At 46.2% G+C, this 27,527-nt stretch overlaps 1 protein-coding gene across 2 annotated transcripts in view; it reads left to right on the forward strand.

The window, feature by feature from the left end:
• Window positions 1-27,527, forward strand: part of LOC138965176 (glutamine--tRNA ligase-like) — a 31,933-nt gene that overhangs the window by 107 nt on the left and 4,299 nt on the right. Inside the window, exons 1-17 of one of the 2 annotated variants that reach the window (XM_070337294.1) lie at window positions 1-24; window positions 1,210-1,366; window positions 1,767-1,876; window positions 9,586-9,661; window positions 12,582-12,646; window positions 13,152-13,211; window positions 13,718-13,790; window positions 14,460-14,531; window positions 16,363-16,535; window positions 17,021-17,120; window positions 19,634-19,821; window positions 20,496-20,626; window positions 22,772-22,864; window positions 23,631-23,768; window positions 24,117-24,204; window positions 24,650-24,735; window positions 26,907-27,069. The exon at window positions 1-24 is cut by the window's left edge and continues 107 nt beyond it. In XM_070337294.1, the coding sequence (XP_070193395.1) occupies window positions 1-24; window positions 1,210-1,366; window positions 1,767-1,876; window positions 9,586-9,661; window positions 12,582-12,646; window positions 13,152-13,211; window positions 13,718-13,790; window positions 14,460-14,531; window positions 16,363-16,535; window positions 17,021-17,120; window positions 19,634-19,821; window positions 20,496-20,626; window positions 22,772-22,864; window positions 23,631-23,768; window positions 24,117-24,204; window positions 24,650-24,735; window positions 26,907-27,069 (1,797 nt within the window). Of the gene's footprint in view, window positions 25-1,209; window positions 1,367-1,766; window positions 1,965-9,585; window positions 9,662-12,581; window positions 12,647-13,151; window positions 13,212-13,717; window positions 13,791-14,459; window positions 14,532-16,362; window positions 16,536-17,020; window positions 17,121-19,633; window positions 19,822-20,495; window positions 20,627-22,771; window positions 22,865-23,630; window positions 23,769-24,116; window positions 24,205-24,649; window positions 24,736-26,906; window positions 27,070-27,527 lie in introns of those variants that run through there. The other variant, XM_070337295.1, reaches the window with a different exon arrangement.

A 27,527-nucleotide genomic window follows, 5' to 3' on the forward strand; every position in this document is an offset into this window, starting at 1 on the left:
TTCTTGAAAGAAGTTGTTGTTGAGGTGAGTGTGAAATACTTTTCTTTGTGTCTGATTGTTTCTTTTTACATGTTTGGGAAGAAACAGAAACAGACACTGTGAGTGTGAGATGACGAAATCTTGTAGCAGACGGCATCTCCAACCACAGGCGGAAGGTCTTTCTGTGATAGTAGTAGTCCAGTGGACGATACCTTCCGCCTGTGCTCCGACAAGCTTTTTACCCCCCCCCCCCCCCCCCCCCCCCCTCTCTCTCTCTCTCTCTCTCTCTCTGCTTCCCACTCCGATTTGCTCATTAAACGTTTGCTACTGTCCACTGTCTTTTGCTTCACGGGAAGTTTCACTTTGGGTTAGACTTAGAGAGGTGGATTTTTAACTTGTGGAGAGGGGATAAATCATTAAATGGGTACTTCATTGACCTTTTACTTGGGAGTTAGGTTGCATTCCAACTTTGGGCACACCTCTAACGTCAAAAAGCCCGTACGGCTACCCTCTCTTTTTGGTTGTTTGACTTTGGCTGTTTGCACGGAATGTTGACACTGACACCCACTAAGTAAACGTGTTGCCAGTGCAGCTGGGGGTCATTGTTAATGAGATGACTGAACTCTCTGTTCTCTCCCAGTCAGACAGATGTTGAAGGGGTAGATCAAATTTATTGCGGCTTATAGGACGCAAGAAAAAAAAAGAGACACGTACATTAAACAAAGTTAAGGCCAAAAAAAAAAATAGGTGTGGTTACGGTAACATAGCCCAAAAATATAGGGTAGGAAGGTAGGCAATCACTTATTTTTTTACTTTTTTTTTTAATGTGTACAAATTAAACCTACTTGACAGGGAAATAAGTGTGCGACTCGAGCGCTTTTGCTTTCATTGCGTTTTCTGCACTAGTTTTTGTTTTGTTTTGACAAATGTAATAAAAAGTTATAGGGTCGGCCCCTAAAAATAGGGTAGGTCGGGTTACCGTAACCACACCTATTTTTTTTTTTAGGCCTAACATGTACAATAATTATACAACAACAAAAAAACAACTCTTTTTTTGGAAATTTGTCCACTTTGTTCTTGTTTTTTGGTGTGTTTGTTTGTTTGTTTTTCTAAGTAACAATTTATATTCTTTTTAATTAAAAAAAAAAAAAAGCCTTTCGCTTTCATGACAGATAATATACGTTATATCTTGTACGTAACGTGTATACATACAAATATTTGTATCTGCAGGCTGAGCGTAGTGGTGGGGGCGATGTTCGCAACAAGGAGTCGGGCAAGCTGCTCTACGCGCTGGCCACACAGATGAAGTCGCAGATCCGAACCCACATGCCCCTCATCGCAAGCGCCATCGCTAAGCGCAAGATCAACTCTGAACTCCAACTCAAAGGTGATCAGAACATTGATACCAAGATTGTTGTTAAGAGACGTATACAAAGATTGAACACATGTATGGCAAAACTTCATACTTTTGCAGTTTTCATTTTTGTATTGAATGTAAGAACTGGTCTGTGTTTTTCTTTGTCTTGGATTTTGTTGCGCTGGTTCAATAAAGATTTTTTTTGTTTTTGGCCACTGCATGGTTATCTGCTAGTCTGTCCGTCTGTAGACAATGAAGAGACACTTCAGCCGTTCAGGAGTGCAAGTGTCATGTTCGTCTAATTTCTTTGTATCCATTATCTGTGTGCTTTGTTGAGTGAAGACTACTAAATAACAAATGCAGCTTTTGTTTTCCAAAAATCTAACTGTTACCAATTAAGATATTGATGTTTATGGATCTGTTTGTTCAGCGGCCCTGGATTACCTGTTGCACAACCCCCTGCCCCCGGTGGAAGTTGCTGCCTTTGAGCAGGCCTGTGGTGTGGGCGTCATTATCACACCTGAGGAGATTGAAGCTGCTGTAAGTCTGTCTGTGAATGTGTGTTGCTGCCTTTGAGCAGGCCTGTGGTGTGGGCGTCGTTGTCACACCTGAGGAGATTGAAGCTGCTGTAAGTCTGTCAGTATTTGTGTGTTTCTGTGTGTGTGCTGGTATTTGTTTTTGTTTCTCTGTCTGTTTGGTTGTGTATATCTGTGTGTTTGATCACACACAAATGATGTGGGTGATGGGGGTGTTACTGGTAGTTTAGTAAATTGCAAGGCTGACATTACAGGCTGTTAAAAGGCATAGCTTGGGGAAAAAGAAGTGTTTTCAGAAAAGGAAGGAAATCTCTAAACGTATTACAGATAAGCCAACAGGCTTGGACTTCCAAGAAACCTGTGGAATTTAGACATGACATTTACCTGAGTAGATCAAGGCAGAGAGTGTGTCTCTGTGCATAAGTCTCTGTGTGTGTGTGTGTGTGTGTGTGTGGAAATGCACTTCAAACAGGATGTGAAATTGATAGCACTGGTCACTCGGACACAAGGCAGTGCACAGTAATCCAACACTGGTGTGTGGGCACAGGGATTAACAGTTGGGAATACATGTATACCTAGCTAGAACAGGGAGCTACACTTCTAAATCTTCTTTCAACAAGGAAGTAGACGGTGGAGACACAATTGTATGAGAAGACTCTGTGTAATTGCGGATGCAATGACTATTATCTGCACAGATCACAATACTTGGCCTCAAACATTTTGCTTGACAAAGCTCATTTGTAAGAATGTAACTGATAAAAACATGGTGCAAATGGAATTGGACTTGTAACTTGTAAGACAAAATGTCATCATGCTAAGTGATGCAATAACTATGAAATAGGATGTGGGTCACATGTAGGTGGCCCCCCTTATCAGCTTACAGGGCCAAACAAAGCGATGTTCTACTGCTGGGGTTGTTTCACAAATATAGTAAGAGGGGGGGGGGGGGGGGGGGCAAGTTTTCTCTTAACTTCCATGCACATCTCTCTCTCTCTTTCTCTTTACTGATAGCTTTTTATTATCAATAACTATATTATCAAAAACTGGCCCCCCAGAAAGAAAACATTCACACAGGCACACACATGCAAACACACACACACTCTCAGATTGTAAGAAAAGGCATAGCCTTAAATCTTGATCCTTGTAAAATAAAGTTCAATTAAATATCATATTCTTACTCCGAATCACATTAGCATTGAGTCACCTGAGATGCTTATCACTGAAAAACGCTTACCCGGCTAAAGAATTTAAAGGGAAGCAACCCCATCACCAAAACGAAAGTGAAAGTAGCTTGGTAATGGGCCAGCACACTGGGAGTTACCTCCCATACGGGTGTATGCCACGTCACTTCCTCTAGGAACACGTGCCTATTCTCATACGTCTTTTTCACCTCGGAGAGGACGGTTCACTTTTTGACGCTCTGTGGCTGACCTTGTGTGTTTGAGTGACAACCGCCGGCCACGTTACCCAGCTTTTCTGCTCGCCTTGCCTACAGTTTGGTGAGCTCGTTCCCGTTTGTTGTTGGTTGTTTGCGCTGTTTCGTTACTGTACGTTGTCCGTTTTTTACGGACTTGTGTGTCAGTGACTTGCGTGTTTCGCCATTTTGTTGTGTGAGTTAGTTAGCTAACTCGTGTGACTTTGCTAGTAGCTCTGCGTGCCCTCTTTCTGTTTGGGCAAGTGTAGCTTTAGTATTTTGTTGACGCGTAAGCGTGTGTGTTTACTGTGTTTTCAGTCGTTTAGACTTACGTTTCAGTAAATCTTTTTACTTTGCCACGTGTTGTTGACGTTCGTGTCAGTGTCTTGCGTGTCGCCATTTTGTTGTGTGAGTTAGTTTTCTAGCTCGTGTGACTTTGTTCGTAGCTCTCCGTGCCTCTGCTTTTTGTGGGGCAAGTTTAGCTATAGTATTTTGTAAACGCATTAGTGCGTGTGTTTACTGAATTTTCCAGTCGTTTAGACTTATGTTTCAGTGAATTTTTTCGCGTTGCCACGTGTTGTTGTCAACATGTCTGATTCAGACAAGCGCCGTGGCAAGTCGGACCCCAAGGGGAAAATTAAGCCTAAGTCTTCCTCTTCCAAAGCAACGTTACTTGTTACAGACCAAGAGCGTAACACTTTGTTGGCTGTACCAATTTCGGCGCCTAGCGCTGTTACTACTTCTGCTTCTTTTGCGGCGCCTAGCGCTACTGTTACTTCTGCACCTGTCTCTACATCGGAGACTTCGTCATCGTTGTTAGCACCTGGACAAGGTGCGTTGGTTTCCTCTCTGTTAAAGTCACTGGTTCCGGAAATCCGCAGCTTGGTGCAGGCAGAATTTCAGCGTTCCGTCGCCAGCAGTTCGGCGTTTCCGGCATCTGGCAGTGACGTCCGGGCATTGGCTTCCGTGTCTTTGTCCTCCACTTCCGGCTTGGAGCAGCGTCCTCCCTCTTCAGCGTCGGCTGGTAAGCAGAGCTGGTCCGATAGCCCTCGTGAGGCGCCTGGACGTTCTCCTTCGGGGGACAGCTCTTTCGCATCGGGTCACGACCGATACCTTGCTGATCTTTCATTTCCGGCGATAACCTACGAGGCCCCGGACTTGATCGAACAGCGGCGGCAGTCGGTTTCGACTGCCGCATTTCCGGCACTTGCCGGAAGTGATGATCCGTCCGCTCCGGCACGCTACGGCGGTCGCGGCAGGATGGAGTATTCACTGACTTCCGGTCCTTCCGGATCGCGAAGTCAACCAGTGCAGTCTTCACTTCCGCATTTTGCGGTTCCGTTGACTACACTTCCGGTTTCGGCCGGAAACGCTTCTTCCTCTTCTGGTGGTTCCTTCCGGATACCAGATAGTGGATTACAGCGTGCGCCTTCCGGCTTTCAAGCGCCTAGGCTTGAGCAGGCATCACTCCACTCAGTCGGGGGAGTGACGTCAGCTCATCCAGCTCCGGTTTTTGCGGATGGTCGTCCTGCTTACCCTTTACCTTCACAGGGTTTTGGGCGGCAGGATGACGTTAGTGCTCAGGCTTTTCCGGTTTCCGGTTTGCCAGGGCATGCTTCTGCTTCCGGAACTGGTGACTTCGGTCATGGTTCCACGTGTGACTATTCTGATGCTCCATCAGTGGTCAGCGAGGAGTCGCGGGGCGTGTTTCCGTCGAAGCTCAAGGCTGTTCTTGACGTCGCGGCGGAAGTAACGTCTCGTTATTTTCCTGAAGGGGTGGTGGCTGCGGACTCTTCCGCATCATTCGTTCCTTCTGCCATGGCGGACTTCCGGCCGGCACAGGAAGATGTTTCTTCCTTCCGGTTCGCCGAGTCTCCGTCAGTGGCTTACCAACTTTCGCATTCACTGGTTCGTCCAGCACATGCGGGGAGTGGTATTCGGCCAGTGCCTGTTCCGCTACTGCTTCCTTTTGGTCCAGTTCCGGAATCAGCTCAGCAGTGGGTGGCTTCAGCTGCTCAAGCCTCTTCCTTCGTGCCTACGGCCAATAGGAAGCTTGGCATGCCCAATCAGAGCCAGAGTTGGCTGGCGTCTTTTGCACTCCCTAGGGCTACCCTTCCGGTTTCCCGGGAATTGCTGCCTCTTCTGACTAAACCGATCAAGCGTGATTCGGTTTTGCCGGTTTCCGAGGCTTCCCTCCTCTCTGCTGAGGAGGTTGGACGTCGGCAGATCGAACTGTCCTCCATTGCGGAGACTCTCGTTCGGGCTCTGTCTCGGGCATTGACCGATTCGCTGGTTCCTTTCACTCTCAGTGAAGAACAGAATGCGGACGATGTCTCTGCGCTTTTGACCGCATTGGCCAAGGTCAATGAGGAACAATTGCGTCTTTCCTCCCTGCAGTACACCCAAGCGGTACTCTGTAGGAGGGATCTCTTCCTCTCGCAGTCCCAATTCACGGAGCTGGCTACTAGGGAGACCTTGAGAGTCTCCCCGGTCTCAGAGGAGTCTCTCTTCTGTCCGCTGGCACTGGATGCCAGACAGAAGGAGATTCAGTCGAACAAGGACAGTCAGTTCCTTGACTACACTCTGAAGGGGGTGAAACAGTCTCAGCCTTCTAAGCAGAAGCAGGCTCAGACATCGTCTAACCCCAAGCCAGCTCAGAAGCGGCAGGCTCCGCCGGCCGCTCGTGGTGGGAAGAAGAGGACGGCATCGGGGAGGGGGCGTGGCGGCTCTGGAAGTAAGCCTCACCCCCAATGAAGCGCTCCCGATCTCACCTCCCTCCCGCCCTCCACCTTGGTGATGGCGGGAGGCCCCTCCCGGGCACTTTCTCGTTGGATGTCGGTAGTAGACAGCCAATGGATTGTGGGAGTGGTGAGATCGGGCTTCCGTCTACTCTGGCGGGAGGAAAAGGCGCCTCTTACCCGAGTGCCTCCGCGGTTCAAGCCCCCCTTCTCGCAGGAAGCACGTTCCGTCTTGCAGTCGGAAATTGCCTCCCTGGAGCAGAAGGGCGCGGTGGAGAGAGTTCGGGTCCACAGCTCCCTGGGATTTTACGGGCGTCTGTTCGCTGTTCCCAAAGCATCAGGAGGATGGCGTCCCGTGTTGGATTTATCTCTCCTCAATACTTTCTTGAGGGAGATAAAATTCAAGATGGAGACGCCAGCCTCTGTCCGAGACTCTCTCCGCCCAGGAGACTGGGTGACCTCGATCGATCTCACGGACGCATACTTTCACATTCTTATGCATCCGGCCGACCGGAAATGGCTTCGTTTCCGGTGGGGAGATCAGATCTACCAGTTTCGTGCACTCCCTTTCGGGCTGTCTCTCGCACCATGGATTTTCACCATGGTGGTGAGACAGGTCTGTGCACTGGTGAGGTCCCAGGGTATCCGTCTGCGGGCTTATCTGGACGACTGGCTCATCATGAACCAGTCCCAGAGCGGCTGTTCGCAGGATACCCTGACGGTTCTTCGAGAATCCAACTCATTGGGGTTCTCGATCAACCGGGTAAAGTCGGAGCTGACCCCGTCACAGACATTCACTTATCTGGGGATGTCTTTCGACACGGTCGCTTGGACTGTCCAGCCTTCTCAGAGAAGGGTGGACAAGCTCCAAGCTCAGATTCGCTCCACTTTACCTCTCCTGATGGCTTCCATCCGCTCGCTCGCCTCCATCTTGGGGCAGATGGAGTCTATGGCTCTTCTGGTTTCACTGGGCCGGGTCCACAAACGTCCGCTTCAGTTCGCGCTGAAGCCGTTTGTGGACTCTCCTCTGGTGGACTGGGACGCCCTCATCCCTTTGCAGGGATGGTTCCAGTCTGCGACCCTTCCGTGGTTGGACACGGAGTGGGTCTGCAGAGGTGTTCCGATCGTCGTGCCCCTCCCCGACCTGGACCTCTTTACAGATGCGTCCAGGGAGGGTTGGGGGGCACATACAGATCTTCAGACTACTTCCGGTCTGTGGACGACGGAGCAGTCCTTGTGGCACATCAACTTGCTGGAGCTAGAGGCAGTTGCTCTAGCTCTGGCCAAGTTTCTGCCCTCCCTGTACGCCAAACATGTTCGTCTGTTTACAGACAACATGACAGTGGCGGCGTACATCAACAAGCAGGGATGCTCGCGGTCCCCGTCTCTCTCGGAGAGGGCTTGCGAGATCCTGGTGTGGTGCTTTCAGCATCATATCACGATCTCGGCCAGGTACCTTCCAGGGAGGCTGAACACTTTGGCGGATGCGCTCAGTCGTTCGGGTACAGTGCTTCAGTCGGAGTGGACGATCACTCACGGGGCACTGCTTCGCCTTTGGGCCCAGGTCCAAAAGCCTCTGGTGGACCTTTTTGCCACAAGGTACTCAAAGAGGCTTCCGGTGTTCGTCTCGCCTTTCCCGGACCCTCAGGCATGGCGAGTGAACGCTCTGGACTTTCCCTGGACGGGTCTGGAGGCGTACGCCTTTCCTCCCTTTCCGTTACTCAGCCGAGTAATCCGGAAAGCGGAGATGGAGGAGCCGGCCCTTCTTCTTCTGGTCGCTCCTCTGTGGCCGTCGCAGGTCTGGTTTCCAGATCTTCTTCGGCTCGCCCAAGGGCCCCCCATTCCTCTCGCACTCGTGCGAGGGGAACTAGTGCAGCCCCGAACAGGCATTCCACACGAGGAGCCCAGTCTTCTGAAGCTTCACGTGTGGAAGTTGTTCGGGACTCGCTGAAGCGCTCTGGGGCGTCGTCTTTGACTCTGGACTTGGTGGCTCGCTCGCATAGAGCGTCCACCTCTTCAGTTTATGCTTCCCACTGGAAGGCATGGACTGCCTGGTGTTCAGCTAGAGGGGTGAGTTCGGTGGCTCCGCGCTCTATTCAGGTCGCTAACCACCTCTCTTTCATGTCTTCGCAGGGCGCCTCAGTCTCCTCGTTGAGGGTCCGGCGCTCCGCTATCTCGGCGACTCTTAAGCAGATTGGTCGTTCTGTTCGAGTCGGGGGCGTTATAGCTGCAGTCATTAAAGGGGCTGCTCTTAAGGAAGCTAAAGCTCGTTTGCCCGCTCCCAAGTGGGACTTGTTTTTAATCCTGGAATTCCTTCGTTCTGCGGATTTTGAGCCTTTAAGCGAGGCCAGTCTGTTCAATGTCACTCGCAAAGCGCTGTTTCTCCTTTTGTTGGCTACGGCCCGACGGGGTAGCGAGGTCCACGCCCTGTCGGGTCAGCCTGGAGATATCTCCTTTGAGCCGGACGGTTCCGCATCTTTGCGTTTCCGGCCTGATTTCCTGGCCAAGAATCAGTCTCCGGGGCAGGCCTCTCCGCTGGTTAGAGTTAAGGCTCTGACCAGCGCGTTGGCCCCGGATGACCCCGATTCGGTCAATTGCCCTGTGAGGGCACTTCGTCTGTACTTAGCCCGGACTCAGCCGATTCGGTCTAGTTCTCAGAAGTTGTTGTTTATCTCTCTCCTTACTAGGCGCGAGAAAGATTTGTCGAAGGTAACGTTGGCCCGGTGGGTGTCCTCGCTCATCAAGCAGGCTTATGAGTGGAGTCGCACAAAGAGGGGGGGGGTTATGCCCTCCTTGCCACTTGACTCGGCCCGAGCCCATGAAACGAGGGCGTGGGCATCCTCTCTGGCAGTTCTGCGCTCCAGACGTCTAGAGGAGGTGCTGACAACTGCGTATTGGCGTTCCGAAGATGTTTTTATAAACTTTTATCTTCGGGACGTCACAGCTCTTCGACAGGATGGCTCCAGAGGCCTTCCAGCGCTCATAGCAGCAGGCCAGTTCCTGTCCAGAACTTGATGGTGAGTTTTGATTCATTTCTAGCCCACCGCCTTGTTGATGTTATCTGCTAATGTGATTCGGAGTAAGAATATGATATTTAATGGAAAATTTCCTAAATAAATTTTCATTTAATTAATATACTTACCTGAATCACATACTGTATTCCCTCCCACCTGCCCCGCTTATGGTTTTAAGATTTTTTAAAGCCGTATGAGAATAGGCACGTGTTCCTAGAGGAAGTGACGTGGCATACACCCGTATGGGAGGTAACTCCCAGTGTGCTGGCCCATTACCAAGCTACTTTCACTTTCGTTTTGGTGATGGGGTTGCTTCCCTTTAAATTCTTTAGCCGGGTAAGCGTTTTTCAGTGATAAGCATCTCAGGTGACTCAATGCTAATGTGATTCGGGTAAGTATATTAATTAAATGAAAATTTATTTAGGAAATTTTCCATTCAATTCAATTCTCTCTCACACACGCACACACACATACGCTAACCGAAGAAATGATGTTGCATTATGTGTGCGTACAAGCCAGAAGCAACAGAGCAGTGGTATGTTTACAGGTGGAGTCAGTGGTGAAGAAACACAAGGCTGAGCTGCTGGAGAAACGCTACAAGGCCAACGTGGGAGCTCTGCTCAGTGAGTTTAGTTTTGTTTAAACTGCTCTCAGCTAGTACTTCAGCACTTGTATTAGTTGGAACAGTGTTGAGTTTGTGAATTGAAGATGTTCAGATATAACTCTGTCAGGTTTGTATGGGTTGTGAAAGAGTGAATACTCTTGCTTTTAGTGAGGCAAGCTTTCTACACTACATGTGCTACTTGTCCGCGTGTTCCAGATGCACTCCCCTAGCTAGTGACTGGTCTCAGGGTTCGTACAGGTCATGGAAAACCTGGAAAGTCATGGAATTTGATTTTTAATTTTCCAGGCCTGGAAAGTCATGGAATTTCAATTCAAGCCATGGAAAGTCATGGAATTTAACAAAAATAAGAAAGAAAAAAAAATTAACCTTTAGCACGCCAGCGGCGATTTGCCAGCCAGCGGCGATTTGCGTCGCCAGCACAAGGCTTGTTCGTATGACCAACTTCTCGTTCGTATGCATACGAGAATAACGGTATTTTTTACAGCACTTGAGCCAAAGCGAGGCTCACTTCCTTCCGTTATCTCGTCGGGTCGTCTGGGCTGCATTTGAGTCGGTTTCGTCGAAGTTTTCTGCTTTTGTTTTTGCATCGATAAAGTACTTTAGCGCTTCGACAAGCAAGATGGAGGATGATGAGTTTGAAACTTTCTTTCGAGTTGTTTCTTGACAACAAAAAGTATGCGGAATTGGAACGAAATACCGAGGCAGATCTTCGCAATGAACTGTGTATCGCGGTGAAAAAAAATGACAGTTTGTCAAGTCACAGTGACAGTTACGAAACGGAATTTACGAAAGTGCAGATCAGATACAAACAGTGGCTGGTCCAGTTTAATGAAATGACAGGACCAGCAAACATTACCGATAATCTGACTGCGTAGCAAATGCTTGACTTGCTTGTCAAAGAGACACTGCGTAGAAACTGACTCAAATTCAGTGCAAAGCAAGCCAATGTCAAAACTGGCAGTGACAAGACGTAAAAAGTTTGCGTGTCACGTTCGGAAATGGCGACCTGTGGATCTAGTCATGGAAAATGTTATTGAGGCTCATGGAAAGTCATGGAAAAGTCATGGAATTTTGTTTCTAAAAACCAGTGGGGACCCTGTGGCCTAGATTAGTAGATGATGTCACATGAGAAAGCTTGACGTACTAAAACAGTAAAAGCAAGGGCATTCACTCTTGCCCAACCCATACAAACCCGACAAGAGTTATTTCCGAACATCGTCTATTGTTAAAGTATTTCACTGCTGGATATACTGTGTGCATGTGGATTGGCAGACTGAACTATCTGTAGACTTTTAGAATAAAATTGTTATTTGTTCAATATGTAATCAAACACAAACGAAAGCAGAAAAGAAAATCAAAATGATAAGAATAAATATAGCAGAAGACTACTCATGTAAACACAGTGAATAGTAAATGGACAGGAATAAAACTACAGTAACTTTGTACACATAGATAAAGAGGGATAATTCCGGACCAGAATTTCTTCGTGTGGTAAGCGAATTTTTGACTTAACCGTTTGTGAGTTAGCTGGATTTGCCTGTAACATGAAAATACTTGTACTGCTGGATGCAGTTTGGGAACCCGTAAAGTCTTACATTTCAAGTGAGACTTTTTTCTTTGATGATGCCGGATGCTTGTCGGTGATGTGGCAGAGTAAGAGCCCCTGACATTGAGGCACGCTTTTCAAAGGGAGGCCTAGCAACAACACACTGCTGACCGGGTTTAACCTGCCATCGCAACACACATTTACCTCTGATGTGTATGTTATGTAGCCTGCGCTTAAAATGATACCCTTTTCTTTTTGAAAGCATGATATGGTGCAGCAATGAATGCTGAGGCCCCCCCAAAAAAAAGTTGTATGGTTCTGGTCACCCGACCCTACCTAGTTTTTTCCCGCCGACCCTAGACTTTTTTTTATTGCATTTAAAAATAAAAAAAATAAAAAGCGTCAAAACGAAAGTAACAGATGGCAGACGACACAAGGGGGATAACCCCGCATCCCTTTTGTCTCATTTGTTTTGTAATGTGTTGTCTTTCTCTTTGTATAGTAAGTCCAGTCTCTTTGCGTCACTGTATATTTATTTTCTACCCTGACCCCCCCAAAAAAAACAAAAAAATCCCTACCTACCTACCCTATTTTTTGTAGCCATGTTACCAGAAACATACAACTTTTTTTTGTTGGCCTTATGCAGCCTGCGCTTAAGATGATACTCTTATTTCGGAGATCACAATTTGTTGCAGCAATGAATGCTAATTAGACCTGGGAACCCATATGATTTTGCCGTATTTTGTATGCATGTTTGTCTAGAATACGATCAGTACGGTCCTTGAAAAACAATACAGCGAGCAACATTCCTAGACTATTTTTCTTCACAAGCGCATCCCTAAAGTCGATCCAGTATGTGACACACGATTAGGTCAAAAAAAAAATAGGTGTGGTTACGGTAACATAGCCAAATAAAATAGGGTAGGTAGGTAGGCAATCACTTTTTTTTTTTAACTTTTTTTTCTAATGTGTACAAATTAAACCTACTTGACGGGGAAATAAGTGTGCGACTCGAGCGCTTTCGCTTTCATTGCGTTTTCTGCACTCGTTTTCTTGTTTTTTTGTGTGTTTTTTTGACAAATGTAATAAAAAGTTATAGGATCGGCCCCTAAAAATAGGGTAGGTTGGGTTACCGTAACCACACCTATTTTTTTTTAGGCCTAAGCTTAATTAACGGTGCAGCGGATGCGTGTGAAGAATGTTTGAATAAGGGATGTTCAAATGCTGTGTGGAGTACGCACAATTTTCTTAAATTACACCGAGTTCGTTTGAGAATACTCCAAGTACAAAACAAGGGGTTCCCAGGTCTGGCTAATATTTGTGGTGGGACTTGTCTGCTTTAAAGATGTACGGTATGCTTTGTGGTGGGCAGGTGAGGCAAAGGTCTTGCTCACGTGGGCTGACGGGAAGACCATCAAGAATGAGGTGGACATGCAGGTATGCTTATTTCTCGCTTTCTTTGCATCTGGGAACTGGAAGGGGGAGGGGGGGGGGATGCACACAGGTAAGCTTTTGCCTAGTTTTGTTTGCTTCGCAGAATTGCAGGGCAAAAGAGGAGAAAGCAACATCATTTCATTTGTTGACTTGGCGGTTTGGGAATGACATGCGTTATGTATGGTTTTTGATTGGAGAAAATGTGTGTGCGCGTGTAAGTGTGTGTGTTTGAGTGTGTCTAAGTGTATGTGGAGGTAATTAGATTATGTGGGTCTAAGTGTACATGTGTATGTCTATCCCTATGTGTCCATACATGCGTCTACCTATATGAATTGAATGTACATGTGTTTGTGTTGGATGAGACCGAGAGACATAGATATTGAAGAAAAATGTGGATGCCACTGCTCCATGAGAAAAAAAAAAACAGAGAAAAATAACAGCTTGGTGCATTCCTGCCACCGTCAACGTTCTAATCATCACTGAGATTGTGTGCGTGTTGATGTTGTAGATTCTGGACCTGCTGGGTCCCAAGACCGAGGCTGACCTGGAAAAGCCGGTCAAACAGAAGGTGAGAGCAGCTTTTTCTGCATCATTCTTTATTTATTTTCGTTTTGTTAAGGTTCTTGATTTGTGATGGGGAAAGTTTGAGTTTTGCTGTTTTTAGAACCCTTTGTGAAAGAATGTGTTGGCTGCAAACTGAGATTGTGTCCTGGTTGCATATTTTCAATTATTTTTATGTCATGTATTTTGAGTACAACATTTTTTAAACCAATGTGTTGGCTGCTAGCACTGAGCAGCAGATAAAGTCATTCTTGGGAGGGAGGATGTTTGCTTTGACCAATTGGTTTATTGCTTGATGGATAGGCTGTAAGCTTAAATTTGCATTAATAAAGTCTTTCAAGAGTGATCGATAAATGGACTGATTCAGTGATTTACATGTTCATTGGTGGGTGGGTGGATTAATTGATTAATTGATTGATAGATTGCTGGATTGACTGATTAATGGATTGGTGGGTTGATTGATTCGTGGTAGCGTTGATTGGTGGGTTGATGGATGTATTGATTGGTTGCCAGGGTGCCAAGCCAGCGAAGAAGGTGGGAGAGAGCCAGGAGACGACGGCCAGGCAGGCGGTGACAGTCGACAACTGTGAGTTGACAGCTGGACTAGCACACGTACACACGCAAGCACGCACGAGCACACACACACACACACACACACACACACACACACACACACACACGCACACACACACACACACAGTCACCCAGTCACACACTTGTACATGCATGTATACAGCACACATAAGGGAAAGGGTGGCCGAGTGGTAAAGTGCACTTGCCTCGGAAGCGAGAGGTTGCGAGTGCGACCCTGGGTAAGCAATTTTCTTCCCCCTTGCCTAGCCCAGGTGGTGGGTTCAAGTGCTAGTCTTTCGGATGAGACGAAAAACCGAGGTCCCTTCGTGTACACTACATTGGGGTGTGCACGTTAAAGATCCCACGATTGACAAAAGGGTCTTTCCTGGCAAAAATGTATAGGCATAGATAAAAATGTCCACCAAATACCCATGTGACTTGGAATAATAGGCGTTGAAAAGTAAATATTCGCCGTAATGGCTTGAGATTTACTGGTCGATGTGAATGCGTGATATATTGTGTAAAAAATTCCATCTCACACGGCAGACTTTAATATGTAAAGCGCTTAGAGAACGTCAAGCGCTATATAAATCTCCCATATAAATAAATAAATAAACATATATACAAATGTAAAAAAGTTGTATATGTTCCTCAACGACAAGACATGTCTGACTGATTTCAGTGATCGCTGCTGACGGCCATGTGAAGAGTTTCATGGAGGTCATGGGTGATGCAGTCAAGTTCCATAAACCTGGTCAGTGTTGTTTACATTCTTCTACCGGATCTTCTTACTTTGGGCAATAATTATGGAACATCAATCATCTTTTGGATTTCTAGCTTTAATCATTGTTAAAAATGTTCTCCTTATAACAGCATCTGCTTTGGACATTAGGAAATGGTCTTTGATCTGTGTTTTTCTGATTGTAAATTATTTATGGCATGAGTATTGAAACATCTGAATGTAATGTTGAAGTTTAGTCTTAAACGAGGATGACAGCAGACCTGTTTACCCTTACTATTTTGGAGTAATTTATTACTATTTGGGGGAAAATACTCCATTTGAGTCAAGACTACGATTTTCAAATGTGCTTCAAATTAGGTTTGTGTTGCTAATGTTGGCGTTTGTAACCACTGGGTTACTATTTTGGTCATCAGATTACTATTTTTGACTTGACCATTACTCTTGTCAAGTGTTCGGGGTAAACAGGTCTGCTGACAGTGAAAGCTGAACATGCATGGTCGATACAAAATGTTGATCATCAAACTTTGATGCATTCAAAGGACTGATGAAAGAGATTATTTACAGGGCCAGTCTGACTGATTGATTGTGAAATTGTTTTTTTGGCGCTATGTTTGTGCTTGATTCTCACCTAAGGCCAACAAACAAAAAGTTGGTGTAGGGTAACATGACCAAAAATAATAGGGTCGGAGGTAGGCTTTTTGAGTCACTTGAGAAAATGTGACTCTATGTAATCGGTCAGTGTTAGTCTGTCCGGCCGGCCGTCCGTCCGGCCGTCCGGCCGTCCGTAGACACCACCTTAACGTTGGACTTTTCTCGGAAACTATCAAAGCGATCGGGCTCATATTTTGTTTAGTCGTGACCTCCAATGACCTCTACACTTTAACGATGGTTTCGTTGACCTTTGACCTTTTTCAAGGTCACAGGTCAGCGTCAAAGGAAAAATTAGACATTTTATATCTTTGACAAAGTTCATCGGATGTGATTGAAACTTTGTAGGATTATTCTTTACATCAAAGTATTTACATCTGTAGCCTTTTACGAACGTTATCAGAAAAACAAGGGAGATAACTAGCCTTTTCTGTTCGGCAACACACAACTTAACGTTGGGCTTTTCTCGGAAACTATAAAAGTGACCGGGCTCATATTTTGTTTAGTCGTGACCTCCAATGACCTCTACACTTTAACGATGGTTTCGTTGACCTTTGACCTTTTTCAAGGTCACAGGTCAGCGTCAAAGGAAAAATTAGACATTTTATATCTTTGACAAAGTTCATCGGATGTGATTGAAACTTTGTAGGATTATTCTTTACATCAAAGTATTTACATCTGTAGCCTTTTACGAACGTTATCAGAAAAACAAGGGAGATAACTAGCCTTTTCTGTTCGGCAACACACAACTTAACGTTGGGCTTTTCTCGGAAACTATAAAAGTGACCGGGCTCAAATTTTATGTGAACGTGACTCATTGTGTTGTGAATAGCAATTTATTCCTGTCCATCTGATGCCTCATATAATATTCAGAACTGCGAAAGTGACTCGATCGAGCGTTTGCTCTTCTTGTTAAAAATTTTATTTAAACAAAAAATTTAGTTGACCTCATAATAATATGAAAACATCACAAACACCATTTTGTCTCAAGCTCTTGAATTGTATTGAATGTTCAAAGGAGGCTACTTCTCTTAGTCTCGATATGGTTTGCAAAATGTGTCAAAAGTGGGTGTTTTTTTGAGAAATGAAATAAAGTTTTTGGGTTAGCGGGAAAAAATAGGGTTGGTCGGGTTACCCTAAACCAAACTTTGTGTGTGTGTGTGTGTGCTTAGTCTGTGGCTGATTACCTGTGCAGGTGAGAACTACAAGACGGACGGCTTCGTGATCACGCCCAACACCATGGACCTGTTGAAGCAGCACATGAAGGAGGTCGGGGGCAAAGTTCACACGCGATTCCCGCCCGAACCCAACGGTATCCTGCACATCGGCCACGCCAAGGCCATCAACTTCAACTTTGGTTACGCCAAGGTGTGTGTGTGTGTGTGTGTTGATATCAGTCTAGCTGTGGTTAAGTGTGGTTACAGTCCCTCTTTGTGTGGGTGGGATGGATGGATAGGTTGGACAGGTGTATTGTCTGAACAAAGCCAGCATTGGTGTGGTGTAAATAGAGAAAAGAGACAATGCGAAAGTGTTTCAAGAATGATGCTTGTCTCAGTGACTTTGTCATCATGAGCAGTGGAAAATTAGGTCTCTGTCAGACTGTAATTTGACATGACCTCATTTACATGATATACATGTGTGAGTATATCGTTTTGTTATGACTTGAGTGGTCTCTCTCAAGTATGTAAAATAATTGTGTCTTTTGGTAGATATCCATGATTTGTGCTCTCACATGTATTAGTGCTGTGTATATCTGTGTCAAGTAAATGGTTAGATGGCTTGGGTTTTCTGTTGCTTGCTGTCCTGTTTCCAGCGGCTGCCTGTAATTAACATTTATTTTGTTGTGTGTGCAGGCGATGGGAGGTAACTGCTACCTGCGATACGACGACACCAACCCAGAGAAGGAGGAGGAAAAGTTCTTCCTGGCCATCAGAGAGATGGTGGAGTGGCTAGGTCAGTGTAGAGTTGACTAAAAAGACGATGTTTGGAAATAACTCTGTCTGGTGTGTATGAGTTGGGAAATAACTCTGTCTGGTGTGTATGGGTTGGGGAATAACTCTGTCTGGTGTGTATGGGTTGGGGAATAACTCTGTGTGGTGTGTATGAGTTGGGAAATAACTCTGTACGGTGTGTGGGTTGGGAAATAACTCTCTGTGGTGTGTGGGTTGGGGAATAACTCTGTCTGGTGTGTATGGGTTGGGAAATAACTCTGTCTGGTGTGTATGGGTTGGGAAATAACTATGTCTGGTGTGTATGAGTTGGGAAATAACTATGTGTGGTGTGTATGAGCTGGGAAATAACCCTGTGTGGTGTGTATGAGTTGGGAAATAACTCTGTGTTGTGTGTATGAGTTGGGAAATAACTCTGTGGTGTGTATGGGTTGGGAAATAACTCTGTGTGTTGTGTATGGGTTGGGAAATAACTCTGTGTGGTGTGTATGAGTTGGGAAATAACTCTGTCTGGTGTGTATGAGTTGGGAAATAACTCTGTGTGGTGTGTATGAGTTGGGAAATAACTCTGTGTTGTGTGTATGAGTTGGGAAATAACTCTGTCTGGTGTGTATGGGTTGGGAAATAACTCTGTCTGGTGTGTATGAGTTGGGAAATAACTATGTCTGGTGTGTATGAGTTGGGGAATAACTCTGTGTGGTGTGTATGGGTTGGGAAATAACTCTGTCTGGTGTGTATCTTCTTCTTCTCGATCGCTCAGACAGGGATCTGGTGTGTATGAGTTGGGAAATAACTCTGTCTAATGTGGGTTGGGAAATAACTCTGTCTGGTGTGTATGGGTTGAAAAATAACTGTCTGGTGTGTATGGGTTGTGAAAGAGTAAATACCCTTGCTTTTAGTGAGACAAGCAAACCACACATGTACCTTGCCCACATGTTTCAGACACTCCCCTCTCTAGTGACCGTCCTGTTTATTGTCTCGCTAAAAGCTAGAGTATTCACTCTTTTACAACCCATACAGACCTGATAGTTATTCCCGGAATTCATCTTTAATGTGTTATGATTCTGCAGACTTGTTTATTTGTGTATGTAATTGTTATTTAATAGCTGTTGTTATATAGGTGCGTAGAACTACCACAGGCGTTGCACCATTACAAAAATCCCTTATGATAGTTATTAGAGACCAACTGCACTGTGGGGACAGTTTGGTTGGCCCCAAGGATGGTTTGTTGTGACAGGTATCACTGTGTCATTGATGTTTACATGTGTTGTCTTTTTGTCTGACACTGTCTGTCTCCAAGAGTGTTGAATGTTGAACCAGTGTGTGGGCCTGGCTCTGTACCCATGTACTGTCGATTGGATTAGAAAGCGATTGTCGGTCCTGAAGGGGCCATGGAACTGCGCCTGAAAGAGTCATTTGGCGCTGGAACAGCGCCTGCTGTGGCTGTGCAGCCCGATGCGAGAGTGGCAGTCTCTGCCGCAGCGACCACACTTGTGAACAGTATCTGATGTTGTTACTTTACAGTTCTTTGGTTTTGAGCCTTTGTGCTTCCGAGGCTAGCTTTGAGCTTCTCTTTCCCCTTGGCTAGATTTCTCTTCAGTTCCTGCCTCCAGCGGGCTCGATCTTGAGCAAGGTCTTCCCAGCCGTTGATGTCCATGTCCAGGGTCTTCATGTCTCTTTTGCAGACATCTCTGTAGCGGAGTTGGGGGCGTCCTTGTGCTCTCTTGTAAGCGATTATCAGTGTATTGTGCACCGTGTTATGACATTCAGCTGTCAACAGGGGCTTGCATCCCAACACCAGTAAGCCAGGAGACTTGTTTCTCAGAGTAATCATGCTGACAGTTGTCAGTGTTGTTCTTGAAAAGACTGTGCAATGACTCTCTCGTGACAGTCTTGACTGGATTTACTGATGGTCATTAATTACACCCCCGGTATAGGGGTGTGTATAGGATTCGGTCGATGTGTTTGTTTGTTTGTTTGTTTGTGTGTTTGTGTTCGCATATAGATCTCAAGAATGAACGGACCGATCGTCACCAAACTTGGTGAACAGGTTCTATACATTCCTGAGACGGTCCTTACAAAAATTGGGACCAGTCAAACACACGGTTAGGGAGTTATTGGTGGATTAAGATTCTACAAGGACTTATAGAGGGACATATTAATGGTCAAAGGGAAATAACCTTCTCAGTTGGTGGCAGTGAGAATGGTAAGGACGGGGGTGTTTTTCCTACCTCGGAGGAATTTCTTGTTATACCAGTGTTACTGACTGACCTTAAAACACTGTGTTACCCAGGTTACAAGCCGTTCAAGGTGACCCACGCATCAAACAACTTTGAGAGGCTGTACCGGTGTTACCTCTGTTACATCGGTGTTACTGACTGACCTTGAAACACTGTGTTACCCAGGTTACAAGCCGTTCAAGGTGACCCACGCGTCAAACAACTTTGAGAGGCTGTACCGGTGTTACCTCTGTTACATCGGTGTTACTGACTGACCTTGAAACACTGTGTTACCCAGGTTACAAGCCGTTCAAGGTGACCCACGCCTCAGACAACTTTGAGAGGCTGTACCAGTGCGCGGTGGAGCTGATCAAGCGAGGTCACGGCTACGTGTGCCACCAGAAGGCAGACGAGCTGAAAGGGTTCAACGTCCCCGACTCGCCCTGGAGGGACCGACCCATCGAGGAATCACTGCAGCTCTTTGAGGTCAGTGTCACCGCAGTTAGCCGCAGTGTCACCGCAGTTAGCCGTCTTCCTGATGTTTTTTGTTGGGTGTGTGTGACCTTCATCATGGTTTTGATAATTATGTTGTGTAGCTTGTAGTTGGTTGGTTATGCTTTCAAAATATGAACGAACGCTTTCGGTTTCTTTGCACATGTCTTCACAGTTACCTGTCTACCGTTGGCTTAGTGGATGGATTTCTGGGAAAGAATCTGTCTGCTGCTGTTGTTTGTTTTCTTCACATTTTTGTATGCGTCAATGATTTGTGTTTCTTTTAACCACATTCAAAGCCAGGACCTAGAGATATGTTCAATAGAAAGGTTTCCGCCAGTTATCTCTCTTTGAGGTTTTGGGTGCTTAGAGAGTACCGTGCCCCTTGCGGGGGCATCAAACATCGAGGTCACAAGCAGGGTCAAGGGGAAGGTCGGCTGGGCGGACAGGAGACTACAATAGGAAGGTTTCCGCCAGTTATCTCTCTTTGAGGTTTTGGGTGCTTAGAGAGTACCGTGCCCCTTGCGGGGGCATCAAACATCGAGGTCACAAGCCGGGTCAAGGGGAAGGTCGGCTGGGCGGACAGGAGACTATTAAGGTCCAAAGGAACAACTTTACTGCCAAGAGCTATGTGACAAGCAGTTAAATAGTGTGCTTTATCTCTGCAGGACATGAAGAAGGGAAAGATCGCAGAAGGGGAGGCCACTGTGAGGATGAAGACAACTCTGGAGGAGGGCAAGAAAGACCCCGTCGCTTACAGGATCAAGTTCACCGCACATCACCGCACCGGTGACAAATGGTCAGTGTGTGTTTCTGTGTTCAGTGTGTAACAGGGTGACCCAGTAGTTCCCCTTGTCACAAGCAGTTGCTTTGCATTGACGGAGTGGTCTCCCTGCCAAAGTGTGAGCTATTTATAGTATCTATAGTAGCTGGACGTTTTTTGTGATGTGGAGTGGCTGTTTGGGATGGGGTCTGGCTGTTTGTGATGGGGTCTGGCTGTTTGTGATGGGGTCTGGCTGTTTGTGATGTGGAGTGGCTGTTTGTGATGGGGTCTGGCTGTTTGTGATGGGGTCTGGCTGTTTGTGATGGGGTCTGGCTGTTTGTGATGTGGAGTGTCTGTTTGTGATGGGGTGTGGCTGTTTGTGATGGGGTGTGGCTGTTTGTGATGGGGTCTGGCTGTTTGTGATGGGGTATGGCTGTTTGTGATGGGGTGTGGCTGTTTGTGATGGGGTGTGGCTGTTTGTGATGGGGTGTGGCTGTTTGTGATGGGGTCTGGCTGTTTATGATGGGGTCTGGCTGTTTGTGATGTGGAGTGGCTGTTTGTGATGGGGTCTGGCTGTTTGTGATGTGGAGTGGCTGTTTGTGATGGGGTCTGGCTGTTTGTGATGGGGTCTGGCTGTTTGTGATGGGGTCTGGCTGCTGTTGTCACTGTGTATGCTCTTGGGAACCTTTGCGTACCTATGGCAGTTTTTAAAGGGCTATTAACCTTCTTAGTACTGCACTTATTCCAGACTTCCAGATTATTCCATGGTAGGGTTAGTAATTGGCACCTCCTAACTTTGATTTTTATGCTAACATAGTAAAGTTATATACTGTTGAAAAGAGAAAAGGATAAGCAATCCAATAATCCACAATAGAATCCATGCGCAGTGCACACAGCGAACTCCAAAAATATATATCAGAGACAATGCCATGCAAAACATACTGAAAACAAGGAAAAGATCGATCGTCGGGATCGAGTCAACTTCTTACACATGTAAACAATCAAATTACCTTTATAATCCCCGTCAGAATTGCTATCTCCGATGGACTCATCACTGGTATCGTTAGGAACGTCTCGTTGTCATGATCACTTTCGATTTCCGTTTCAACGTCGCTCATCGTGGCCCAAAAACTTCGAACAAAGTCGAAAAATCACTGATCGTGGCCCAAAAACTTTTAACAAAGTCGAAAAATCACTGATAAACCTTCGCAATTTTCACCTCGAAAGCATGGCAGGAAGCTTCGACAAACGATGCTTCTGATTGGTCAACACAAGCAAGCCAATGATTGCCCTTATCTGCTGCAGTACCGCGACTTACAAACGGAGCCACAATAACGGCCCATCAGGGTCTACCGACCGAGCCACAATAACGGTCCATCGTGGTCTACCGACCGAGCCACAATAACGGCCCATCGTGCTAAGAAGGTTAAGTTAACTCTAAAATCTCAACCCAGTTTGACTGGCTTTGCCTCTAAAGGCGATTGCTGTGCTTCAATTGCACTCAGTTACAAGTATATGTCAGAGTATTAACTGTAGAGGGGGAGAAAGTGAGTAAAGGAGTTTGCACATGTGCAGTTATCTTTTATATTCATTCTGTGAAAACACAAGCAATAGGGTCACTAGTGAGTTAGCACATATAAAGTTGACAAGGAGTCGTTTCTTTCCTTTCTCCCAAGACTGGAGGTTGAACCCTAGACCAAAAGACGGTACAGCTCAGTGCACTAACCACCAGGCTACCACCTCCTGGCAGTAGAGACAGCAGCTGAACATTTTTTCAAGCATAAAAAAGACGTTACTCCACAGTGTGAAAGAACCGGCATGGTTGGCCTAGTGGTAAGGCGTCCGCCCCGTGATTGGGAGGTCGTGGGTTCGAACCCCGGCCGGGTCATACCTAAGACTTTAAAATTGGCAATCTAGTGGCTGCTCCGCCTGGCGTCTGGCATTATGGGGTTAGTGCTAGGACTGGTTGGTCCGGTGTCAGAATAATGTGACTGGGTGAGACATGAAGCCTGTGCTGCGACTTCTGTCTTGTGTGTGGCGCACGTTATATGTCAAAAGCAGCACCGCCCTGATATGGCCCTTCGTGGTCGGCTGGGCGTTAAGCAAACAAACAAACAAACAAACAGTGTGAAAGGGTACTCTGCTATGGAAATGTGTTAGAGTGTGTGTGTATTGTTGCAGGTGCATCTACCCAACGTACGACTTTACCCACTGTCTGTGTGACTCCATAGAAAACATTACTCACTCTCTGTGTACCAAAGAATTCCAGACCAGGTGAGAGTTATACTTACAGCTTAATATGTTGTGCACACGTAGTAAAGCAAGAAGAGTATTAGGACAATGTATACTCACTATACTCTTCTGTTGTGGATGGCCTTTCTTTATGCTCATGTTTAGTGTTGTCATCAGTTTAGCTTAGCTTAACTCATTGTCTCCCATGTACGGATATATCCGTACCCACTCATATGGCTCTATCTGACCTGGTACGGATATATCCGTACACACAGTCACTTCAGTCACTTCCTGTAACGTTGATTTAACGCCTGTATTCCAGCGTGTAGATACACTGTTGCTACACAGTTACTACAATTCTGAGTGACCTGCTGCAGCACAGCTGGTCTCAGCTAAAAAAACGTGGTCAACATAGGTGGGGTAGAAAGTGTAATAAGACCAAACTGCAGCGAATGCAGCATCACACAAAGTCAAAAAGCACACCCAGTAGGTATACAATTGTGAGGAATATTGAACAACACTATTTTGCTTACTGGGCAAAATGCTGTTAGAGATAATGCTGATCAGTAGTGTGAGAGAACGCCTAGAAGGAAGACCGTGGGATATGCACTTTGACTGAATTATCTAAGTTGTTCCGTAATGTACAGAATCATAATGAGTCATGTCAGGTTAAAGAGAAATAGTGCCAAATCATGATTTGCATAACGCGCATTGGAGCACCGTTACGGAGTTGTGTATAGGTTGTACAGTTTCCTGTCATCTGTTGCTTCAATTTTCTGAGTGTCAAACTTAATTTATGTGTAACCAGACGGTCGTCGTACTACTGGCTGTGCAACGTGCTGGACATGTACTGCCCGGTCCAGTGGGAGTACGGCCGCCTCAACCTGCACTACGCCGTCGTGTCCAAACGCAAGATCGGCAAGCTCATCACCGAGGGCTTAGTCAGGTGGGTGCAAGGTGAACGTGGAGGGGAAAGCTCTGCTAGTATTGACTTACCTTCTTGTTCTTCACATGCTGCTACTACGACCATGGAATCTGTTACTGCATATTTTTAACTGATAAACACTGCAACACTCTTTTTTGAGTCTGTCACCTATTGTTCTTACTTACTAACTTCTCGTTACGCCGGTTGGCATGTAGAACAGCAGCGAAGGACCTCCACTCCTGTCTGTTCTCACCTATTGTGCCATAAAAGATGATATACTGATTGCTTTTGTGTGTGTTTGTGTGTGTGTGTGTCTGTTCATATTTTTGTTTCGTTTCTTTAATCATGATGGTGTTTTTATCTTTGTAGAAACTGGGATGACCCTCGTCTGTTCACTCTGACAGCGCTGAGACGTCGCGGCTTTCCCCCTGAGGCCATCAACTACTTCTGTGCAAAGGTAATGCAGCCTTTATCTAGATTTCTTAGTGGCAGGGTCCAGTGTTCAGTGTTCCATTCTTGCTAGTTTATTTGTAAGATGTCCCTGGTTTATACACCTTTTTTGGGTATTAAATTCTTTTACATTTACATTTATTTGTGTCTGTTTTTAACTTTTGAATCGGGAAGGAATAATGATTTTGAGGGAAATATAAAGGAATAAAGATACTTCTTGGTGTTTGTGTTAGGTGGCGGTGATGTTCCTTGTGCTGAGTTGTTGTCTATCGGGCAGGAACCAACAGTGTGAAAACAGGGGCACTTTTTAACAAATGTAGAAAAACGTCAACAGTAATAATTTTGTTTTTCAGTGAACTTTGAAACAACATGCGGGAAAACACCAACATTATATTGTGTTTTCAGTAAAGTTTGAAAGGAAATTGTGTAAGAGAGGTGTTGTTTTTCACCAGGTGGGAGTGACCATGGCACAGACTGCACTGGATCCCTCCATGTTAGAGGCCTGTGTCAGGGACGTGCTCAACTTACAGGCTCCCAGGTAGCTGTCTGTCTGTCTGTCTGTCTGTCTGTCTGTCTGTCTGTCTGTCTGTCTGTCTGTCTGTCTGCCTGTCTGCCTGTCTGTCTGTGTGCATTGCACCTCCATGTTAGAGGCCTGTGTCAGGGACGTGCTCAACTTACAGGCTCCCAGGTAGCTGTCTGTCTGTCTGTCTGTCTGTCTGTCTGTCTGTCTGTCTGTCTGTCTGTCTGCCTGTCTGTCTGTCTGTGTGCATTGCACCTCCATGTTAGAGGCCTGTGTCAGGGACATGCTCAACTTACAGGCTCCCATGTAGCTGTCTGTCTGTCTGTCTGTCTGTCTGTCTGTCTGTCTGTCTGTCTGTCTGTCTGTCTGTCTGTGTGCATTGCACCTCCATGTTAGAGGCCTGTGTCAGGGACGTGCTCAACTTACAGGCTCCCATGTAGCTGTCTGTCTGTCTGTCTGTCTGTCTGTCTGTCTGTCTGTCTGTCTGCCTGTCTGTCTGTCTGTCTGTCTGTCTGTCTGTCTGCCTGCCTGTCTGTCTGTCTGTCTGTGTGCATTGCACCTCCATGTTAGAGGCCTGTGTCAGGGACGTGCTCAACTTACAGGTTCTGTCTGTCTGTCTGTCTGTCTGTCTGTCTGTCTGTCTGTCTGTCTGTCTGTCTGTGTGCATTGCACCTCCATGTTAGAGGCCTGTGTCAGGGACGTGCTCAACTTACAGGTTCTGTCTGTCTGTATGTTTGTCTTTCTGTCGGTATACGACACCTCCATGCTGGAAGCGGGTAGAGCATTTGTTAACAGTAAATGTGGTTTGATTTACAAAGGAAATTCTACATTTCGTTTGATATCTGCATCTTTGTGATTGACATTATTATTTGAATAAGGATGTTGGTCAAACACCATTATTGTCTCTACCTTTCCTTTAAACCAAGACCTCAGGACAAATTTGCTATTGTACATAGCGAGCACAGCTTTTTTGTGTCTGACCTGAGCATCTTGCTAGTTGAGTTGTTGAACCTTGAGACCTGTGTGTGTCTCGGAGTGATGGCGGTATTGGACCCGCTGAAGGTTTGTGTGTTTTGTCCTGAGCATCTTGTGTGTGTCTCGGAGTGATGGCGGTATTGGACCCGCTGAAGGTTTGTGTGTTTTGACCTGAGCATCTTGTGTGTGTCTCAGAGTGATGGCGGTATTGGACCCGCTGAAGGTTTGTGTGTTTTGATCTGAGCATCTTGTGTGTGTCTCCGAGTGATGGCGGTATTGGACCCGCTGAAGGTTTGTGTGTTTTGTCCTGAGCATCTTGTGTGTGTCTCGGAGTGATGGCGGTATTGGACCCGCTGAAGGTTTGTGTGTTTTGACCCGAGCATCTTGTGTGTGTCTCAGAGTGATGGCGGTATTGGACCCGCTGAAGGTTTGTGTGTTTTGACCTGAGCATCTTGTGTGTGTCTCAGAGTGATGGTGGTATTGGACCCGCTGAAGGTTTGTGTGTTTTGTCCTGAGCATCTTGTGTGTGTCTCGGAGTGATGGCGGTATTGGACCCGCTGAAGGTTTGTGTGTTTTGACCTGAGCATCTTGTGTGTGTCTCAGAGTGATGGCGGTATTGGACCCGCTGAAGGTTTGTGTGTTTTGACCTGAGCATCTTGTGTGTGTCTCAGAGTGATGGCGGTATTGGACCCGCTGAAGGTTTGTGTGTTTTGTCCTGAGCATCTTGTGTGTGTCTCTGAGTGATGGCGGTATTGGACCCGCTGAAGGTTTGTGTGTTTGACCTGAGCATCTTGTGTGTGTCTCGGAGTGATGGCGGTATTGGACCCGCTGAAGGTTTGTGTGTTTTGACCTGAGCATCTTGTGTGTGTCTCGGAGTGATGGCGGTATTGGACCCGCTGAAGGTTTGTGTGTTTTGACCTGAGCATCTTGTGTGTGTCTCGGAGTGATGGCGGTATTGGACCCGCTGAAGGTTTGTGTGTTTTGACCTGAGCATCTTGTGTGTGTCTCAGAGTGATGGCGGTATTGGACCCGCTGAAGGTTTGTGTGTTTTGACCTGAGCATCTTGTGTGTGTCTCAGAGTGATGGCGGTATTGGACCCGCTGAAGGTTTGTGTGTTTTGACCTGAGCATCTTGTGTGTGTCTCGGAGTGATGGCGGTATTGGACCCGCTGAAGGTTTGTGTGTTTTGACCTGAGCATCTTGTGTGTGTCTCAGAGTGATGGCGGTATTGGACCCGCTGAAGGTGGTGATACAGAACTTCCCCGCCACTCACCCAGGGGAGGTCACTGTCCCCAACTTTCCTGCCGACGAGTCCAAGGGCAGTCACAAAGTACCCATCACAAGCACAATCTACATCGAGCGAGCAGACTTCAGAGAGGTGTGTATCGTGTTGTAATTATTGACACTAAAAAAACCATGTCAGGCGAGTGAGGTTGTGAATACAAAATTAACCTTCATAAGATATGATTTATTTTTTTTTAAAGGGCAGAAAAATTTACTGAAATGCACTTGTGTTTCGATAAAAAAACAAATTCAAAATGTACATTGAAATATGCTTTACGTGGACAAATATTCCGTATTGTTACAGTTCCGTGGATGTCTGAACAAGAAGAAGAAGAAGAGTCACAGTTCCGTAGCAATAAGGCTCCATCGTGGAAATAGGGCTGTGTCTGACTGTCCAATCCACACCCTCCCCCCACACCAACTCCTTCACCAGACTATCAAAATAGCCATATATTTTTGGCTGAAATCCTGAGTTAGAAAGTATGGAGACGCACACAGATAGCACAAGTGTTTGTCCACAGCAGTATCAGATTGTTTGTTTGTTTGTTCATG

Source organism: Littorina saxatilis, linkage group LG4 (assembly GCF_037325665.1).
Source record: "Littorina saxatilis isolate snail1 linkage group LG4, US_GU_Lsax_2.0, whole genome shotgun sequence".
Classification (NCBI taxonomy): domain Eukaryota; kingdom Metazoa; phylum Mollusca; class Gastropoda; order Littorinimorpha; family Littorinidae; genus Littorina; species Littorina saxatilis.